The following is a 21,735-nucleotide window of genomic DNA, read 5'->3' on the forward strand; positions in this document are numbered from 1 at the left end:
GAGCAGGGGTTGGACTAGATGACCGGCAAGGTCCCTTTCAACTCTAATAAAAAAAAATAAAAAATAAAAAAAAATACAGATGGACCTTAACAGATTCATACAGTGAGCTCAAACAAATAAAATGAAGGTCAACGCAGAGAAGAGTACAATCCTAGACCTAGGGAAGAAAAACCCAAGACACACAGACAAACTGGGTGAAACCACACTAGACAGCGACTGGAGAAGTGGCAAGTGAGACCAGCCCTCCCTGGGGGCGGTGCCTGAGAGACTCCCCTGTGTGTGCGTGGGAGGGGTCTGCTGGTGCCTTAGAAAAGCCCCAAAGACACTGAGCAACACCACAGCGACTGGAGAGGTGGCAAGTGTGGAAAACTGGAGATGCCTCCTGAGAGGAACAGCGGACATTGGGGAGTGACCGGAGGGATTGATAGGAGTCAGGAGAGAGACAAAGACAGAGAAGTCCCAGGAGAGAATGGCCAACCATATGGACATGAACTGGGGATGCTGGCTGGTGGCAGCAACCAGCATTGCAGTGGTCATTTTTATCCAGAAACCTGGACATTTGGGGACCTGGACTCTCATTCAGGGTCTCATACTAGACTTTTCTGGAACTTAATTGATTCAGAGCCTAGCGCCACCTGCCTGCTGCTATTAAGAACTGCTGATTGATTACTTTTTCCTATGTTTCCTATTACTATTGTTATTTCTTATTGTTTTTGTTTTTTTAATAGTTTTTAACTGTTTTTAGCTAATTTATTGGGGGCTCTTTTTAATTGATGGATGCGTATTATTATTGGAATGAATGGGGCTATATGCATTGGGTGGATGATTACGGGATGAATGGGGGTGGGAGGGATGGATATGGAGGGTGGGACTACGGTGTGAGTGAGATAAATGGAAACAGTATGAATGATATATTTGGCCAACCTGACGCTGGAGAGGAAGGAGTGGGGGGGCACCGATCTCTGGGGTGGCAGAGGGTCGGAATATGCAGGTGTTCCTGGGGAGAGGCAGATATGGTGGGAGCCATGGAGCTAGCCGTTCCAGGGGAAGGAGGGATCACTGCTTAGTAGTGATTCCTTCTTCCGGCTCCATGAGCTCAACTCAAGGTGCTGGTGATGAGTGTAACTCTGGCCGTGGGCTCAAGCTGCTGCTACTCAATGCCAGGTCGGTGGTAAATAAAGCTCTCCTCATCCGGGATTTAATCCTGGATGAGGAGGCCGACCTGGCATGTGTAACTGAAACCTGGCTGGGCCCAGAGGGAGGAGTTCCTCTCTCTGAAATTTGTCCACCCGGGTTTCAGATATGGCATCAGCCTCGACCCCAGGGAAGTGGGGGAGGACTGGCTATTATAGCCAGGGAGAACCTTTGCCTACGTAGACTCATTGCTCCAGAGATTGCGGGTTGCGAGTCCCTCTTGGTGAAGTTGGACTTAGGGGTTCAGGTGGGCTTATTTCTCACGTACCTGCCTCCCAGTTACGTGTCAAAAGCCCTGCCTGTGCTACTCGAGGAGGTAGCCGGGTTGGCGGTGGAGTTCCCCAGACTTATTGTCTTGGGGGATTTTAACCTGCCGTCACTCAGCGAAACCTCTGGACTGGCACAGGAGTTCATGGCCACCATGACAGCCATGGACCTGACTCAAGGAATACAGGGTCCGACTCACGAGGGGGGACACGGACCCGACATGGTATTCCTCTTTGAGCAATTTTGAGTACTGGTCTGAGACTAAAGGGCTTAGAAGTGTTGCCTTTGTCATGGTCAGACCATTTTCTACTACGGCTTGACTTCCTGGCTCCAATCCTTCCCTGCAGGGAGGTGGAACCAATTAAGTTATTCCGCCCCAGACGCCTGATGGACCCAGAGGGCTTTCAGAAGGCGCTTGGGGTTATTCCAGATACACTCATCTACAGTTCAGCGGAGTCTCTTGCTGAGGCCTGGAACAAGGCTGCAGCGGGGGCTCTTGACCGGATTGCGCCGTTGCGACCTCTCCATGGCGCTAGACCCCGTAGAGCTCCATGGTACAACGAGGAGCTCTGGGAGTTGAAACGCCAGAAGAGACGTCTAGAGAAGTGATGGAGGAAGAGTAAGTCCGAATCCGACTGAACACTTGTAAGAGCTTTTATTAAGACTTACAAAGCGGCGCTCAAGGCAGCAAGATGCGCGAATCATGCCGCCTTGATTGCATCAGCGGAATCCCGCCCAGCCGCACTGTTTAGAGTGACCCGCTCCCTTCTTAACCAGGGGGGAGTTGAAGAGCCCTTGCAGAGTAGTGCCGAGGATTTTAACACGTTTTTCGCTGATAAAATCGCTCGGATCCGGGCAGACCTCGACTCCAATAGGAAAACAGAGTCGACTGACAATGAGTCAGTCGAGGTGACTGGGGCACGTACTTGTCGACCTGTCTGGGAAGAGTTTGATCTGGTGACACCTGATGAAGTGGACAAGGCCATTGGAGCTGTGAGTTCCGCCACCAGTTTGCTGGATCCGTGTCCCTCATGGATGGTTTCGGCCAGCAGGGAGGTGACACGGAGATGGGTCCAGGAGATTGTCAATGCTTCTTTGGGGAGGGGGTCCTTTCCGGAGCCCTACAATGAGGCACTTGTGCGCCCCCTCCTCAAGAAGCCATCCCTGGACCCAGCCATTCTCAACAACTATCGCCCAGTCTCCAACCTTCCCTTTATGGGGAAGGTTGCTGAGAAGGTGGTGGCGCTCCAGCTCCAGCGGTCCTTGGAAGAAGCCGATTATCTAGGCCCTCAACAGTCAAGATTCAGGCTCGGCTACAGCATGGAAACTGGTTTGGTCGCGCTGATGGATGATCTCTGGTGGACCCGGGATAGGGGTTTATCCTCTGTCCTGGTGCTTCTTGACCTCTCAGCAGCTCTAGATACCATCAACCATGGTATCCTTCTGTGCCGGCTGGAGGGGTTGGGAGTGGGAGGCACTGTTCTTCAGTGGTTCTCCTCCTACCTCTCCGGTCGGTCGCAGTCGATGTTAGTGGGGGGTCAAAGGTTGACCTCTAGGTTGCTCCCTTGTGGGGTACCTCAGGGGTCGGTCCTCTCCCCCCTGCTATTTAATATCTACATGAAACCGCTGGGTGAGATCATCCAAGGGCATGGGTGAGGCATCATCAGTATGCAGATGATACCCAGCTCTACATCTCCACCCCATGTCCAGTCAGTGAAGCAGTGGAAGTGATGTGCCGGTGCCTGGAGGCTGTTGGGGTCTGGATGGGTGTCAACAGACTCAAACTCAACCCTGATAAGACGGAGTGGCTGTGGGTTTTGCTTCCCAAGGACAATTCTATCTGTCCGTCCATCACCCTGGGGGGGGAGTCATTGGCCCCCTCAGGGAGGGTCCACAACTTGGGCGTCCTCCTCGATCCACAGCTCACATTAGAGAAACATCTTTCAGCTGTGGTGAGGGGGGGCGTTTGCCCAGGTTCGCCTGGTGCACCAGTTGCGGCCCTATTTGGACCGGGAGTCACTGCTCACAGTCACTCATGCCCTTATCACCTCAAGGCTCGACTACTGCAATGCTCTCTACATGGGGCGACCTTTGAAAAGTGTTCGGAAACTTCAGATCGTGCAGAATGCAGCTGCGAGAGCAATCATGGGCTTCCCCAAATATGCCCATGTTACACCAACACTCCGCAGTCTGCATTGGTTGCCGATCAGTTTCCGGCGGTCACAATTCAAAGTGTTGGTTATGATCTATAAAGCCCTTCATGGCACCGGACCAGATTATTTCAGGGATCGCCTTCTGCTGCACGAATCCCAGCGACCAGTTAGGTCCCACAGAGTGGGCCTTCTCCGGATCCCGTCAACTAAACAATGTCGTTTGGCGGGACCCAGGGGAAGAGCCTTCTCTGTGGTGGCCCCGGCCCTTTGGAACCAACTCTCCCCAGAGATTAGAATTGCCCCCACCCTCCTCGCATTTTGTAAACTTCTTAAATCCCACCTCTGCCGTCAGGCATGGGAGAACTGAGATATTCTTTCCCCCTAGGCCTTTACAATTACGCATGGTATGTCTGTATGTTTGTTTGGTTTTTTTTTAGTTATTTTAGTATTGGATTGAATTGTTACATGTTGTTTTTATCATTGTTGTTAGCTGCCCCGAGTCTACAGAGAGGGGTGGCATACAAATCCAATAAATAAATAAAATAAATAAATAAACAGCAGTGACTGCGAGGGATCCTGGAGTCTTGGTGGACAACCAACTAAATATGAGCCAGCAATGTGCAGTGGCAGCTAAAAAAGCCAATACAATCCTGCGTTGCATCAAAAGAGGGATACACTCTAAAACTAGGGAGGTACTAACACCACTCTATAAAGCCCTAGTTAGATCACATCTAGAGTCCTGCATCCAGTTTTTGTCACCACACTACAAAAAGACGTGGAGACTCTAGAGAAGGTGCAGAAGAGAGCAACCAAGATGATAAGGGGGCTGGGGATTAAAGCATAGGAAGAGAAGAACTGGGCATGGACAGTCTAGCAAAGAGAAGGACCAGGGGAGACATGAGAGCAGTCTTCCAATACTTGAGGGGCTGCCCCAGAGAGGAGGAAGGGTCCCAGGCTGTTTTCCAAAGCAGCAAAAATCCAAACAAGGAACAATGGATGGAAGTTGACCAAGGAGAGATTCAACCTGGAAATAAGGAGGAACTTTCTGTTTGTTTTTTAAATAATCTTTATTAAATTTCTACATATAAAAACAGTCAAAACAAACAAAACATGCAGAGAAAAAAGAAAGAAGGGGAAATGAGAAAAAATAGACAGACAAATCAGCTGAGAACATATAAAACATTCAGTTTCAATCAGTGTTCCCTCTAATTTTTTGGGGGGGGTGTGTGGAAAAGTATAGTGTCTGAGCGGCAGTCCCTTTGGGACTGGGCGGCACAGAAATAATAAATAAATAAATAAATAAATAAATAAACAAACAAACAAACAAACAAACAAACAAACAAACAAACAAACAAACAAATAAAAAACCCACCCTGTTTTGCCACAGAGAATTTCAAAATAAAATACTGTACTGTGTGTCTATAACAGTGAGCTCATAATAGGGCAACTCTATCAATATCAAAATGCCACTTAAATAGTTGAGCTAGTTTCAAACTAGATTTTGATTTTCTTTCTCTCTTCCTTACTCCCATTCTTTTTCTTTCTCTTTTCCTTCCTCTCTTTTTTCTATCTGTTTCTCTCTCTTTCTCTCTTCCTCTCTCTCTCCTTCCCTCTCACTCTTTCCCTCTCGGCTTCTGGGCAGGTTTGGAAAACTCTGAGTTGATGATGATTTTTAAGTGAGCGATTGCTCACTGCTCAGCTTAGAGGGAACTATGGTTTCAATGGTGTGTGTTATACGCACATACTGTAATTTGTCAACCATATTGTTGACTATTACTATCAAGCAACCTGATATTAGGTATTTGTGTCTAGTATATGGAATTGTGTGTTTATTTTCTTTAGTTCTGTATACTATATTTGTATTCATTTTGGATATTTCTGAGGAAGGTACGAGTTTGTTTTTATGGGTTTTATGTTCCATCGATTTATGGTGCAGTGTTTCTATATTTTCATTATGTTTGGGTAAGAAAGGAAGAAGTGTCTAGTTTTTCTTTTCCTTTAGGTTTTTAATGTATTTCTTCTGTTTGAGCCATTTGTACCAACTTTCCCATATTTTGTAAAATTCGGATTTATCTTTTTCCTGTAGTTCCAAAGTCATTTTGGTCATTTCTGCACATCCAAGGACCTTAATTATGAAGCTTAAAGTTGTGGGGGCTGTTTCTGTTCTGCCTGACTGGGCTCAGGCCATGCGGAACAGTCCAAGGAAAAGAAATCAAACACACACGTGCTCTGCTAATCAGCAAACTTGTATTAGATAAACAAAAAAGGGTTACTCAAAAAACAGTTCTTAGTGTCCGAAAACAATGCAAGGCTTACTTCAGCCACATACAAAAACACAGGAAGAAACAAACAAAGACAACCTGGAGTGAGCAAAGACATTTCAGGAGTCCTTTTGAATCTTTGGAGCAAACAGCAAGTCCCAGAGTTTTCACCTCCCACTTGTCTGAAAAGGCTGGGTTGAAAACTCCAAACTCTGGAAATATTCTCTTCTCACATTCTAGCGAGATTGGGGCAGGAATTCTGGTTCTTTCCAGGACCTGCAACTGCTCACTTGTGTTGACTCTGGAGGTGTGGAGTGGGCTTGGGTGTTGCAAAAGCATCTTCCAAAGAGGCCCATTATATTCCTCTCAAAGAAAGCACTTAACACAAGGAAGGACGAGTGAAATGCTTTGGAACACGGTGTGTGTAACGTGCCCCCTCGCCCACTGTCAACCCCCGGGAACAAGGGGAAAAAACACTTGCGTGGGATCTGAAACCTGATCTTCATTGGGTCCCTGGTCTCCTGCACAAGTTCTGCCCCTTCCCATTGGCTGCCAGAGCTCCCCAGAGGAGTCGCCCCACCAGGATGGAAGTTTAAAAGAGCCCCATGCAGAACAATTTCCAAATTCTGGGCAGTTTGAAGAGAAGCAACCTTGAAAGCTCACCTCCGTTTGGTTGCCCCAATGACAATGGATTCCAGGTGAGTTACAGAAATAGAATAGAACGAGCTGGAAGGGACCTTGGAGGTCTTCTAGTCCAGCCACTTGCTCAAGCAGGTGACCCCATATCCCTTTAGATAAGTGAAAGTCTAGAGCATTGATGGAAAACCTATGGCACGGGGGCCACAGGTGGCATGCGGAGCCATATCTGCTGGCACGCGAGCCGTTGCCCTAGCTCAGCTCCAACAGCCATGTGTGTGCCGGCCAGCTGATTTTTTATTTATTTTATTTATTTATATATATTTGTCATACAAGTATAGAATTATCATTTGTATTAACATGAGAAAGTATAAAAAAGTGATAAAAAGGATAATAGGACAGAAGGACAGGGACGGTAGACACAATAGTGCGCTTATGCAACCCCCCTTACAGACCTCTTAGAAAAGGGGAGGGGTCAACAGGAGATAATTTAAGGTTGAAGATCTTGGGGTTAGAGGGGAAGAAACGACAGAGTCAGATAGTGAGTTCCAGGGACTCTGTGGCTGAAGTCATATTTTCTGCAGTCAAATTTGGAGCGATTTACATTTAGTTTGTATCAATTACGTGCTCTTGTGTTGTTGAAGGTGAATTAGTCACTAACAGGAAGGACGTTATGGAGTATGATTTTATGAACAACAGTTAAATCAGTTCAGAGGTTGATGTAGTTGTAGATTGTCTAGCCATAGTATTTGAAATCTGGAGGAGTCAGGTAGTTTGTTTGGATAGGAGGAGTGAAGGACTCTCCTTGGGAAGTATTTCTGGACTCTCTCAATTGTCAGATATGATTTTTGGCTCACACAGAGGCTCTGGGATGTGTTTTTGACTTCCAGAGAACCTCTGGGGGAATGGGGGGGGTGTTTTTACTCTTCCCCGGCTCCAGGGAAGCCCTGGAGCAGGTAGGAAGGGGGGGGGGGAATGCAGTCCCACCGGCGGAAATGAAGATGCGTGCACAGCTCCAGCTAATTGGCGGCTGTCACTTCCTGGATTACTGGTCTGGGCTTGGCTCTTTTTTTCTTCCCCATTTCCCAACTTCCAGTGGGCCTGGATTTTTTGCCCTCCCTAAACTCCAGAGGTTTTCTTGGAGCTTGGGGAGGGCGAAAATGTTCCCCTTGCCAGCCTGGAGGCCCCACGGAGGCTGGATTTGCCCTCCTGGACCCTCCGCAGAAGCCAAAAACCAGCTGGCCAGCACACACATCCCTGTAATTTGTTTTTTATTTTGTTTTTTAAATATTTAATAATCTGGCATCTAGTACTAGTTTTAGAGTAATTGATAATTAATTAGTATTAATTTGTATTTTAATGCCATATTTTAGTGATGGATGTTTATAACCATTGGAACGAATGGAGTGGAGTGACTGGGGTGGATGGGAGGGTGGTGGTGGATGGGATGGAGTGGGTGGATGGGATTATAGTAGGTATGAACTGAATGGATCTGGTATGGATGAAATTTTTGGCACCCCTGATGCTGCAGAGGCAGGAGGGGAGGGGGCACCTATCTCCGGGGTGACAGAGGGTCAGAATATCTCGGTCTTGCTGGGGAGAGGCAGATATTGCGGTAGCCATGGAGCTAGCCGTTCCAGGGGAAGGAGTGATCGCTGCTTAGTAGCGATTCCTTCTTCCGGCTCCATGAGCTCAACTCAAGGTATTGGTGATGAGTGTAACTCTGGCCCTGGGCTCAGGTTGCTGCTACTCAATGCCAGGTCGGTGGTAAATAAAGCTCTCCTCATCCAGGATTTGATCCTGGATGAGGAGGCCGACCTGGCATGTGTGACCGAAACCTGGCTGGGCCCAGAGGGAGGAGTTTGCCGAGCCGGGTTTCAGATATGGCATCAGCCCCGACCCCAAGGAAGGGGGGGAGGAGTGGCTAATATAGCCAGGGAGAGCCTTTGCCTGCGTAGACTCGTTGCTCCAGAGATTGCGGGTTGCAAGTCCCTCCTGGTGAGGTTGGACTTAGGGGTTCATGTTGGCTTGTTATTCACATACCTGCCTCCCAGCTGCGTGTCAACAGCCCTGCTTATGCTGCTCAAGGAGGTAGCCGGGCTGGCGGTGGGGTTCCCCAGATTTATTGTCTTGGGGGACTACCGTCACTCGGTGAAACCTCTGGGCTAGTGCAGGAGTTCATGGCCATCATGACAGCCATGGACCTGACTCAAGTATTACAGGTTTCAACTCATGAGGGGGGGACACGCACCTGACATGGTATTCCTCTCTGAGCAACTGAGTAATGGTCTGGGACTAAGGGGCTTAGAAGTGTTGCCTTTGTCATGGTCAGACCATTTTCTACTGCGGCTCGACTTCCTGGCTCCAATCCTTCCTCGCAGGGAGGCAGAACCGACTAGGAGGTTCCGCCCCAGATGCCTGATGGACCCAGAGGGCTTTCAGAGGGCGCTTGGGGTTATTCCAGATGCACTCGTCCACAGTTCGGCAGAGTCTCTTGCTGAGGCCTGGAACAAGGCTGCAGCGGAGGCTCTTGACCGGATTGCGCCATTGCGACCTTTCCACGGCACTAGACCCCGTAAAGCTCCATGGTTCAACAAGCAGCTCCGGGAGTTGAAACGCCAGAAGAGACGTCTAGAGAAGCGATGGAGGAAGAGTAAGTCTGAATCCGATCGACCACTTGTAAGAGCTCATATTAAGATTTACAAAGTGGCGATCAGCGGAATCTCGTCCGGCCGCTCTGTTTAGGGTGACCCGCTCCCTTCTCAACCAGGGGGAGTTGGGGAGCCCTTGCAGAGTAGTGCCAAGGATTTTAACACATTTTTCGCTGATAAAATTGCTCAGATCCTGGCGGACCTTGACTCCGATTGGATATCAGAGTCGACTGACAATGAGTCAGTCGAGGTGACTGGGGTCCATACTTGTCCACCTGCCTGGGAAGAGTTTGATCTGGTGACACCTGATGAAGTGGACAAGGCCACTGGAGCTGTGAGCTCCCCCACCTGCTTACTGGATCCATGTCCCTCCTGGCTGGTTTCGGTCAGCAGGGAGGTGATACGGAGCTGGGTCCGGGAGATTGTCAACGCTTCTTTGGGGAGGGGGTCCTTTCCAGAGCTCTACAAGGAGGCACTTGTGCACCCCCTCCTCAAGAAACCTTCCCTGGTCCCAGCCATTCTCAACAACTATCGCCCAGTCTCCAACCTTCCCTTTATGGGGAAGGTTGTTAAGAAGGTGGTAGCGCTCCAGCGGTCCTTGGAAGAAGCCGATTATCTAGGCCCTCAACAGTCGGGTTTCAGGCCCGGTTACAGCACGGAAACTGCTTTGGTCACGTTGATGGATGATCTCTGGCGGGCCCGGGACAGGGGTTTATCCACTGTCCTGGTGCTTCTTGACCTCTCAGCGGCTTTCGATACCATCGACCATGGTATCCTTCTGCGCCGGCTGGAGGGGTTGGGAGTGGGAGGCACTGTTCTTCAGTGGTTCTCCTCCTACCTCTCCGGTCGGTCGCAGTAGGTGTTAGTGGGGGTTCAGAGGTCGACCTCTAGGTCCCTCCCTTGTGGTGTGCCTCAGGGGTCGGTCCTCTCCCCACTACTATTTAACATCTACATGAAACCGCTGGGTGAGATCATCCAAGGGCATGGGGTGAGGTATGGGTCTGGCAAAAGTTTTGTAGGCTCTGGTGAGTAGTGTGAGATTGCCGGAGTAGAAGCATTTCTTTCCAAAAGTTCTGTACTACTGGACACTCCCAAATCATATGCATAAACACCCCCTTATCTTGACACCCATGCCAACAAGTATTCTGAGCATTCTGCTGAAAGTATGCAAGTTGAGTGTGTGTGTGATACCACTTATGTAGTATTTTCCTAACCCTTATATTCTTGATTTTCTCCGCTATATTCTTCAACTCTTGCACATCTACTTGTAATTCACTCTGCCACCATTTAGTCAATTTAGTCAATTCTTGGATCACACACACGTCCACCTGCACTAACATCTTATATATATTACTTGCTTGCACCTTGATGCCATCACTTTTTTTTCTTAGAAATATAGAAACCTAGAAGATTGATGGCAGAAAAAGACCTCCTGGTCCATCTCATCTGCCCTTATACTATTTCCTGTATTTTATCTTAGGATGGATCTATGTTTATCCCAGGCATGTTTAAATTCAGTGACCGTGGATTGACCAACCCCGTCTGCTGGAAGTTTGTTCCAAGGATCTACTACTCTTTCAGTAAAATAATATTTTCTTATGTTACTTCTAATCTTTCCCCCAATTAACCTCAGATGGTGCCTCCCTGTTCTTGTGTTCACTTTCCTATTAAAAACACTTCCCTTCTGAACTTTATTTTACCCTTTAACATATTTAAATGTTTCGATCATGTTGCCCCTTTTCCTTCTGTCCTCCAGACTATACACATTGAGTTCATTAAGTCTTTCCTGATACGTTTTATGCTTAAGACCTTCCACCCTTTTTGCAGCGCGTCTTTGGACCCGTTCAATTTTATACATATCTTTTTGTAGGTGAGGTCTCCAGAACTGGACACAGTATTATTCCAAATGCGGTCTCACCAGTGCTCTATACAATGGGATCCCAATCTCCCTCTTCCTGCTTGTTATACCTCCAGCTATACAGCCAAGCATTCTACTTGCTTTCCCTACCGCCTGACTGCACTGTTCACCCATTTGGAGACTGTCAGAAATCACGACCCCTAAATCCTTCTCTTCTGAAGTTTTTGCTAACACAGAACTGCCAATACAATACTCAGATTGAGGATTCCTTTTGCCCAAGTGCATTATTTTACATTTGGAAACATTAAACTGCAGTTTCCATTGCTTTGACCACTTATCTAGTAAAGCTAAACCATTTACCATATTACAGACCCCTCCAGGAATATCAACCCTATTGCACACTTTAGAGTCATCAGCAAATAGGCAAAACTTCCCCTATGTTTTTCCCCTTCCCCTATTATTATTTTCTCTTACTCTATCTCTTCCCTTAGTAATGCTTCGATAGGGCCTTTGTCCATATATGTCACTGCCACACCTTTCCTGATCTCTCCCCTTTGCAGGATGATGTTCATCGTCTGGAGAGGTCTTCTGGCTGTGACCCTGTTGGCTGACCTGGCAGCTACTCAGAATTGCAGGCCTCCACCTATAGGTAAGATCTTTGTGTGGGGATAGAGGTGTAGTCTGGCCATCTCAATAATCTCAGCGGTCTCTCTTGTAGTACCATTGGATACCAGCACACCACCTCAAACGGATTTGAGGCCATGCGTGACTGTGTGATGGGAACAAGGGCCATGAGACCCCTCAACTTCAGTGGAACTTGTAGCCTGCTGCACAGCCCTTGTGAGGCAACACTCACACACACCCTTTTGGCACACAATCCAAAAATGTTTTGCCATCATGGCTACAGACCATATCTTGGAGGGAGGAGTGGTGGAATTCCTCACAGCACTTCAGGGCAAATGGAGGCTGGCTCTCGTGAGTCTCTCCAGGGTCTACAAAACCATCCTCGATGTGGTCTCTGGTCAAGGCAAATCGTGCACATGAGATCATGTTATTTAAAGTGGGCAAATCTGGCCAGTCACAATAAATAACAGGCTGAATAGGCTCTTGTTAAGTCAGTAATGACCCTGAATCCGTTGCAGCTTAACTTGCATTTATTGAACAAGAGCTGTAACGATAACCAGTCACTAATGCTACAAAACCCCCACACCCGTGCTGACAAACCATTCCGTTATTTATACCTCTCAAAATGGCAGGAACAGACTGAGACAGCCATTTATTTTTGGCGGCCTTTTGTCTCGACCAATCAGCGGTGGACGCTTGGGAACAATCAAATGAATAGATTGTTTTAACTGTCAGACATAACACCCCTCCCCTCATAGATAGTTGTCATCTGTCAATCATTTTACCATGCCAAATAGTCCTGCAAGCGGATTGGCGATTTAATTTCTCTTTGGGACCAGTGCAGTGCAGTTGTAGGAAAGTTACCCTCCTGAGAGGTCGGCTTTTGTGCTGCTTCGCGTGGGCCTGTTATTTCCAGGCCTGCCTTGTTGCCGCTACCGTACCTACCACCAGCCTCCAGGGTTTGCAGGTGACTATCGCTGGAAGCTCAGGGAAGATCACGTAAGCCCTTGGATTAGTCTGTGTCCGTGTATTTGTTATAATTGTTTTCTACAAAGGGTAATGGGCTTGGATTAGGCAGTTGGTATGCTCTGTGTCCTTTACGAGTGTTGGAGAAGTTATTCTTTTTTGCAATTGGTCTATGTGCATTCTCCATTCTTGACCATCATTTAATTTAATGATGTGTGACTTGGGACCATTTTTTTTAGTGAATAACCCTTTTCCCCATTGGATATCTGAGTCATATCCCTTTGCAAAAACTAAGTCACCAATAATAAAATGTCTTTCTGGTTCCGTGTGTGCTTTGAGCGACCCAGGTGAGTATGTGGGATTTTATTTTATTTATTACTTAGATTTGTATGCCGCCCCTCTCCGAAGACTCGGGATGTAGTCTGTCCAGTTGGGAGCATAATTTCCTCCCCATAAGAAGTTCTTCAGGGCTTTTATTAGTAGCTGTCGAGGGGGTTATGTGCTGTGCGAGGAGGAATTGGTCTATTCTATCTGACAGTCACCAGGGGCAGAGCGGCTGAAGGCTTCTTTGGTGACTCTCACCATTCATTTTACCTGCCCATTACTGGCTGGAAAATGAGGAAAAATGAGGGCATGTCTGATACCTTGTTCCGCTAGAAAGAGTTCCATTTGTCTAGCGGTTAACTGTGGGTCATTATCTGAAACTAAAGACATCTTAAAACCCTTATCATGGCATTAGTCAGTGTTGAGTTCATTAGGGCTACTTCAAGCCATTTTGAGTAAGTGTCCACAACGATGAGGAATGACTGTCCTGCTATCGGACGAGCAAAGTCTATATGTACGCTAGACCATGAGCCTCTTGGTGTTTCCCATTCTGTGTGTTTAGTTTTGGGCGGATTCGGTCTAGTCTCCTGACAGGGGTTGCATGTGGCCACCCAGAGTTCAATGTCCCTGTCCAAACCTGGCCATCACAGATGGCTTCTGGCCAAGCTTTTCATGACTCAGAGCATCTGGGTGCTCTATTTCCTTCCCCCTCGATGCTTGAGGTTATAGTCATACCCCAAGAGGAAAATAGCCCACCTAGTCATTCTTGGGGAGATGAGGGCAGGGGTTTGCCTTTCACCTGCTAAGAGATCCAGGAGGGGTTTGTAGTCTGTAGCTAGTTTAAAGAGGTGGCCCAAAAGATAGCTTAACGCCAGCGATGGGTGCAAGCGCCTCCTTATCAATTTGGCATATTTCCTTTCAGCCGAGGACAGTGTTTTGAAATAAAATGTGATAGGCACTTCAGTGCTGTCCAGGAAAGAATGGCTGAGGACAGCACCAATACCAAAGGGGGATGTGTCACAAGTTAATCTTAAAGGGAGCATAGTGTTATATTGGACCAATAAACTTTTAGAAGATAGTAGATCTTTAATGGCATTAAATGTGTGTTGTTCGGTAGGTCCCCACTTCCAGGTGGAGCCCTTCTTGAGGAGATTATGTAGAGGTTCCACCACCATCACTTTCTGTTTCAGAAAGATGGAATAGAAGTTTAGTAAGCCTAAAAATGCCTGCAAATCAATTTTATTAATTGTGACAGGGGCATTTTTTATGGCGGTTATTTTTTCCTCAGTAGGGTGAATGCCTACATGGTCAATCTTGAAGCCTAGGAATTCTATGCTGGGCACATCCCAAGAGCATTTATCGGGCTTGACTCATAATCCCTTTGCTTTAAATATGGTCAGAACTGCCTGAATGCGATCCCACAATTGTGTTTTAGATTTGGTCAAGATTAATATGTCGTCAAAATAAAGGATGACACCAGGAATTCTGTGAAGGAGCCTCTCCATGAGGCTCTGGAAAATCCCAGGGGCTACACACACACTGAATTGTAGCCTGGCACACTTGAATTCGCTCCTATGTGTGATGATGGTTTGGGCTTTTGCAGTCTGAGAGTCAACTGGCAATTGTTGGAATGCCTGGGCAAGATCATGTTTGGCAAAGATAGAACCGATGCCCAGGGTGTGCAAGAGATGTTGCACAACAGGGATAGGATAAGCATTGCATTGAAGGGTTTTGTTCAAAGTTCCCTTGTAATCTGCACAAATTCTGACGGAGCCATCCAGCTTAAGGGGAGTAACAATTGGGGTCTCCCACCTAGCATTGCCTGTGGGGACAAGAATACCCTGGGCTATTAGCTTATCCATCTGGGCATCCACCTTGGGCAGGAGGGGAATGGGAACCCTTCATGGCTTAAGTCGGATGGGGACAACCTTTCATTAGAGAAATAGGCTCATCAACCATAACTAAATGTAACCCAGTGACTTGTTCAACCATTCAAGGCCATCCACCACAACCAGGGTTAAGAAACCCTCAAACATTTTGAATCTGTACCTGAGCACACTCCAAAACAGGAATACATTTGCATTGAAAGTCAGTTAACCCCAAGTTCAAAGTCTGTAGTTGGGTTTTCTTACTGTGCGGCATATAGAGTCTAAATTTATGTCCAGCTCCATTTTGCAGGGCAAGTTATTAATGTACAGGGATGTAAATAGTTTCCCCTCAGTCAATGAGAAATTGTAGTTAATGGAGAGGGGAAGGTGACCTCTGTGGACATCTTGCTGGTTGTCCTTCGGTGTCTTGAAGCTTCCACGGTTGTAGGAGAATTGGAAGTTCCTGGCATTGTAGATCAGTCACAATGGCTGGGGCACAGAGTGGAAGTCGTCGGGGAGGATGGAGCAGTGTGCCTCAGCTATGTGGCCTCTTTTCAGGCAACGGTGGCAGGTTGAATCTCTGAAGGGGCATCTGGAGGAGGGGCGGTTGCCATTGCATCCCACACATTCCAGGAGTCAGTGGGGGTCACGCTGAAAGGCAGCCTTGGAGCGGCGAATCTGTAGGCCTGTGTCCATGTCAGTGGCAGGTTGTCTGGAACTTTGGAGGACCAGTCAATGTCAGTGCAAATGTAGTTAACAGTTAAGGCTGAGCACTTGATCTCCACTGCAGAAGCATCTGAGACTTCAGCTGCTTTCGCTGCTTTCATCATATCCCGGAGGGTCACTTCCTCTTCAGTGAGGAACTTCTTCTGTAACGTTGTGTTCCTCATACCAAATATGAGTCTATTGACAAGTCTGGACTCAGTGTCTTTGAACTGTAACGATAATCAGTCACTAACGCTGCAAAAAACCCACACTTGTGCCAACAAACATCCCGCTATTTATACTTTTCAAAACAGTGGGAACGGACTGAGACAGCCATTTATTTTTGGTGGCCTTTTGTCTTGATCAATCAGTGGCACCAATCAGATGAATAGATTGTTTTAACTGTGAGGAATAACAGCTCTCAGTATAGATCACATTGAAACTATTGAGATAAGGTCCACCTCCTCTCACGCTGATTTGTTGCAAAGGAGGGAGGGAAGAAGAAGGCGCCAAGGGTGCATTGCTGAATACCAGTAGAGATTCTCCATCCTTCAGATCCTGGTTGCCCCAAAGGGACTTTTTCTTGCTCCAAGAGGCACCTGGGCATTCTGGTTTTTCTTTGAAGACTTTTGCTTCTCCTCCAAGAAACTTCTTCAGATGAATAATAGAGTCATAGAATCATAGAATAGAACAGAACAGAATAGAGAATAGAATAGAATAGAAAATACAGAGAATAGAACAGAATAGAGAATAGAATAGAATAGAAAATACATAATGCTGAATAGAATAGAATAGAATTCTTTATTGGCCAAGTGTGATTGGACACACAAGGAATTTGTCTTTGGTACATAAACTCTCAGTGTACATAAAAGAAAAGATATGAATAGAATAAAGAACAGAACAGAATAGAATAGAATAGTATTCTTTATTGGCCAAATGTGATTGGACACACAAGGAATTTGCCTTTAGTGAATAAACTCTCAGTGTACTTAAAAGAAAAGATACGAATAGAAAAAAGAATAGAATAGAATACAAAATACATAGAATAGAATAGAACAGAAATAGAATAGAATAGAACAGTTGGAAGGGGACATGGAGGCCCTCTAGTCGAGCCTCCTGCTCTGCTTGGATGAGAAGCAAAATGTCTTCCACCCCCACCCCCCAGAAAGTCCCGTTGCCTCTGACAGAAGAAGTTGCTTTGGGACAAGAGGCCGTGGAGGTCTTCTCCCACATTAGCAGAGCAAAAAGCACATAACTCCATCCACTTCCTTCACCTGCTTTCCCAGTCTTCAAAACTCACCCTACAGTCTCCCCACAAGGACTGCCCTAGGGGGCTTTTCCCCTTCTTCCCTTCCCTCTCTCCGAAGGTTCCCTACTGCCCCTCCACCTTCAAGGCCTCCTCCATTCTCTCCTGCAGGAGCAATAGTAAAGAACTTGGCCATAGGGAAACCAGCCTTCCAGTCCTCCATCCACCCCCACATGAAGATCATTGGGTCGGCGGACAAAGCTGTGGATGGGGACTGCAGCGGGAATTGGAGCAACGGCTCCTGCACCCTCACCAAGCACGAGGCCCATCCATGGTGGTACGTGGACCTGGGACGCTGTTATAGCATCTTTGTAGTGGTGGTGAAACTCCCCAACCAGTGCTGTGCGAAACTAAAAGATCATATTGAGATCCACCTAGGAGAATCGCTGGAAAACCATGGAAGATCCAGTTCTCTGTAAGTTGCTTTGAACTCTGTCTGTCTGTCTGTCTGTCTGTCTGTCTGTCTCTCTCTCTCTCTCTCTCTATCTATCTATCTATCTATCTATCCATCCATCCATCCATCCTTCTTTATTTCTTTATTTCTTTCTCTCTCTCTCTCTCTGTCTCTATCCATCTATCTATTTATCTATCTATCTATTGTAGTATTCCATGTGCGGATCACAGGTCATATGGATGGGCATGCCCAGGTATGGCGAAAGCTGCATGCGGAATATTTATTTATTAAGTTCACATTATGCTGTTAGTATGAGTTAGCATGAGTTTTGCTCAGGCTTTGCAATTACAGATTTCTGGTAGGCCTGGAAGGTTCAGGGAAAGTTCAGGGTCTCAGAAACAGACAGTTTTGAATGAGATCATGAGAAAAGATGGGAATTCTGCCTGGCACCATTAACACATTCTTTTATCTCACAAGCTTTATGTAAACATCTATCACTATACCTGCAGCCTTATCTATGATGTTGGCAGGATCATGAATGATAACATCACGAAGAACTGTGCATGTCATAGAAGACAGAATTATAAAAGGTGCTGCGTGAAATAAGTTTAATAAGTTGATTCTTTTGCTTCTTTTGGCCCCTTCACTAATAAAGTAAGGCCTTTGGCTTTTTTTCACCCTGAGATGCTCTTTGTCTATTATTGAATCTATGGCAATTCAATAATCTATCCTTTCTTTCTTTATTTCATTCGTTCTTTCTTTCTTTTTCTTTCTTTCTTTCTTTCTTTCTTTCTCTCTCTCTCTCTCTCTCTCTCTCTCTCTCTCTATCTAGTATATATATATCCATCTATCTATCAATCATGTATCTATCTATCTATCTATTTAACATATTTATATGCTGCCCAACTCCTGAAGGACTCTGGGCGGCTTGCAAAATATAAAAATAGTTTAGAAACAGTAAAATCCCTTTCTGAAACAATAAAAACATTCATTAATAGTCCCTGTTAAAACACACATTCTATTCTATTCTATTCTATTCTATTCTATTCTATTCTATTCCATTCCATTCCATTTCAGTCCATTCCAGTCCACTATTTTCTATTCTATTCTATTCTTTTCTATTCCATTCCATTCCATTATTCTGTTGTGATCTATTCTGTTCCATTCTGTTCCATTCCATTATTCTGTCCTATTCGGTTTTACTCTACTCTGCTCCACTCCACTGTTCCCTTCCATTCTTTGGCCAAGGAGATTAATTTTTCCGATTAATTGGAATATTAAAGCCGACTGGAGGCAGCACCAGCAGAGGTGGGGTGAGGAGGGGGGCTGTGTTCTCAGGGTGTTTGTGGGGTGACCAGCAGATGGGGGTGGGGGGGGCAGTAGCTCTCCTAATATGACCTCTCTTGCCCCACAGCTGTGGGAGTATCGTCAAAGCCAGGCCAGGCTCCATCACCACCATCTACTGCAACGGGCAGCTAGGCCGCTACGTCAGTGTGCACCTCCCTGGAAGGAGCAACTTGGCCCTGTGTGAAGTGGAAATCTACACCGCTCCGTAGGGAAAGCGCACCACGTCCTGGTTCTTGAAACCTTCGAACTACGATGCCTCAAACACGATCTAATATGCTACAATATTATATGCTGCAATGTCCTGCTTCAGCTTCAACCACAACAACACAAGAGCACGCAACAGATTCAAGCTTAATATTAACCGCTCCAAACTTGATTGTAAAAAATATGACTCAGTAACCGAGTTGTCGAAGCATGGAACTCACTACTGGACTCTGTAGTATCATCCCCTAACCCCCAACACTTTACCCTTAGACTATCCATGGTTGACCTCTCCAGATTCCTAAGAGGTCAGTAAGGGGCGTGCATAAGTGCACCAGAGGGCCTTCCATCCCCTGTCCTATAGTCTCTCCTATATCTTCTCTTCTATCCCTTCTATCCCTTCTTATATCTTTTCTGCTATTCTCTCTAGTTATATTTTACTCCTATATTTTCTCTTCTTTCTTTAATATATTCTATTTGAAAACCTTCATTGTGTATTATTGTGTATTGGACAAAACAAACAAACAATTAAATAAAATAAAATTGATCCAAATAAATGCCTCTGGGCTCCTAAGACCCATCCCTGGGTTTCCTCTGGTCATTCTTTGGTGAAACGGGAGCCCTTGGAGTCTGTTTGGGGAAAGGAAGGGGAGCCCCCTCAGTATCAGCAAATACAAAATAACTCATTAAAAATAAATATATTAGAAAGAAAACAAAAAGCAAATAGACTCAAAAGGTTGATTTGATAGACAATCAGGCCAATAATAATAATAATAACAACAACAACAGCAACAGCAACAACGGAGTTGGAAGGGACCTTGGAGGTCTTCTATTCTACCCCAACAATTAGGCAGGAAACCCTACACTACTGATGACTCATTGAGTGTCATATTTTGTGATTCATGAATATTGTATTTTATGATTATAATGATATATTAATGGGAATGTATGTATGCTGCGAGCTTCTGCACCAGAGACAAATTCCTTGTGTGTCCAATCACACGGCCAATAAAGAATTATATTCTAATTTTCTACTCTACTTTACTCCTATTCTGACTTCTCTTCTCTTCTCTTTTTTCTTTTCCTTTCTTCTCTTCCCCTCCCCTCCCTTACTCTATACTCCTACTCTATCCTACACCTACTCTACACTATTCTATTCTGTATTCCACTGTATTCTATTGTATTCTAAAATATGGTTTACATATAACAGAAAATGTTTGGCACATCACATAAGGAAGCCCATTCGTTGTACAAACCAGGAGCCTCCTGTCCCCGGAAAGCTGGTGTCCCTCACTTACCTGGCATTGTGAAAGCTTCTCTCCAAGGTCCTAAAGTCCAGCTTCCAGTTGATCATCAATGGCTTCCTGGTGACCTTTTGGACAGGAGCTTCTCTGTCGAGAAGACATTTGAGTGTTGTATATTTTCTCAACCTTGGCTGCTGGAAGACGGACGGAGATCAGCAGCCAAGCTCTGCTGGCTGGGGAATTCTGGGAATTGAAGTCCCTCCATCTTCCAGTGGCCAAGGTTGAAAAACACCAGTGTACACATTTATTGCCAGAGAGCTTTTTTTCTGACTTTAATTTGGAAATATTCTCTTCTTATATAATAGCAATTATGTATGTATGTATGTATGTATGTATGTATGTATGTATGTATGTATGAATGTATGTATTGTATGTATTCATTCATTCATTCATTCTTTGGATTTCTATGCTGCCCTTCTCCAGGGGACTCAGGGCGGCTTACAGCATAAATAAAATACAAAATCAACAATGTAAAATCCTATGCTAAAAAATACATTTAAGAATCCAAATAATTAAAACCTACTCTTCGAAATGCAAAAGGGAAACAGGGACCTATTACCAGCTATGGTGGACTTGTCCAGTTGCAAAAATGTTTTGGCACAAAATCAAAAGTTATGTAGAGCAAATTGTGGCACAGAAAATCCTTTTGAAACTGAACGTTTCCTCCGTAGTGAAAGAAAATATTAATTGATGATAAGGAAATAACTATCTATATGCACATAAAGAACACCACTGAAACTGAATGTGTTTTATATCTTGTTTACGTTTATATGTCCATTTGTCTGTTTATCTTGGGGTTTTATGCTTTTTTCCCCTTGGTATGTTCTGTTTGTTTAATTTTTTTTCTTTTCTTTCTATTTTTATATGTAGAAACTTAATAAAGATTGGGTTTTTTAAAAAAAAACCACCCTACTCTTAAAACCCCAAAACATTTAAACCATTCAATCAATATTCATCTCATCAAAATCATAGTATTTGCAGGATTGGGAGGAAGCGATCTGGTCCTTTCATCTACTGCAACTCGTGTTGACTTTGGAGACGTGAGCATGGTTGGCTCTTGCACAAACAACACTCATGTTGCTCTTTGCTCACAAACAACCAGGACTCTCTGATGTGGAAGCCAGTTGGCATCTTCCAAGGGACTTCTCCCATGTTCCTGCCCAGGAGAGAGGCCCTGGACATGGGGAAAGAGGAGGTGGGACCCTGCACAATGAGAGTTGCGTAACATGCCCTCTCGCCCACTCCCAACACCTCGGGGGCAGGGGGGAGCCGCTTGTGGGGATTTTGAAACCCAGTCTTGATTGGGTCTCCAGCAGAAGCTCTGCCATTTCCCATTGGCTGGTTGACTCCCCTGAAGGAAGAGCTGCCCCACTGGAAGGGAGTTAGAAATATCTGCTACAGAAGAATTTCAATGTTTTGCCAAAATCACAGTGTGAAGAGCGGCTGTCAAAGCTCATTTGGTTGGTGACAGACTGCAGGTGAGTTTTTTAAAAGTCAGTGGAGACAATGCCTAAAACCAGAACCTCACTCCTCAACAGGGGGTCCCCACTTAGATGGAAATAATAACAATAGCAATAGAAGAAGAAGAAGAAGAAGAAGAAGAAGAAGAAGAAGAAGAAGAAGAAGAAGAAGAAGAAGAAGAAGAGCAACAACAACAACAACAACCACAACAGAGT

At 45.6% G+C, this 21,735-nt stretch overlaps 1 protein-coding gene across 1 annotated transcript in view; it reads left to right on the plus strand.

Annotated features, from left to right (window-relative positions):
* LOC139165529 (uncharacterized) overlaps window positions 1-21,735 on the plus strand; it is a 114,065-nt gene that overhangs the window by 72,226 nt on the left and 20,104 nt on the right. Inside the window, exons 10-15 of the mRNA XM_070748708.1 lie at window positions 310-584; window positions 11,581-11,669; window positions 16,925-17,228; window positions 18,622-18,759; window positions 21,224-21,254; window positions 21,446-21,537. Of these exons, the coding sequence (XP_070604809.1) occupies window positions 310-584; window positions 11,581-11,669; window positions 16,925-17,228; window positions 18,622-18,759; window positions 21,224-21,254; window positions 21,446-21,537 (929 nt within the window). The remainder of the gene's footprint in view (window positions 1-309; window positions 585-11,580; window positions 11,670-16,924; window positions 17,229-18,621; window positions 18,760-21,223; window positions 21,255-21,445; window positions 21,538-21,735) is intronic.

Source organism: Erythrolamprus reginae, chromosome 3, assembly GCF_031021105.1.
Source record: "Erythrolamprus reginae isolate rEryReg1 chromosome 3, rEryReg1.hap1, whole genome shotgun sequence".
NCBI classification, from domain to species: Eukaryota; Metazoa; Chordata; class Lepidosauria; order Squamata; family Dipsadidae; genus Erythrolamprus; species Erythrolamprus reginae.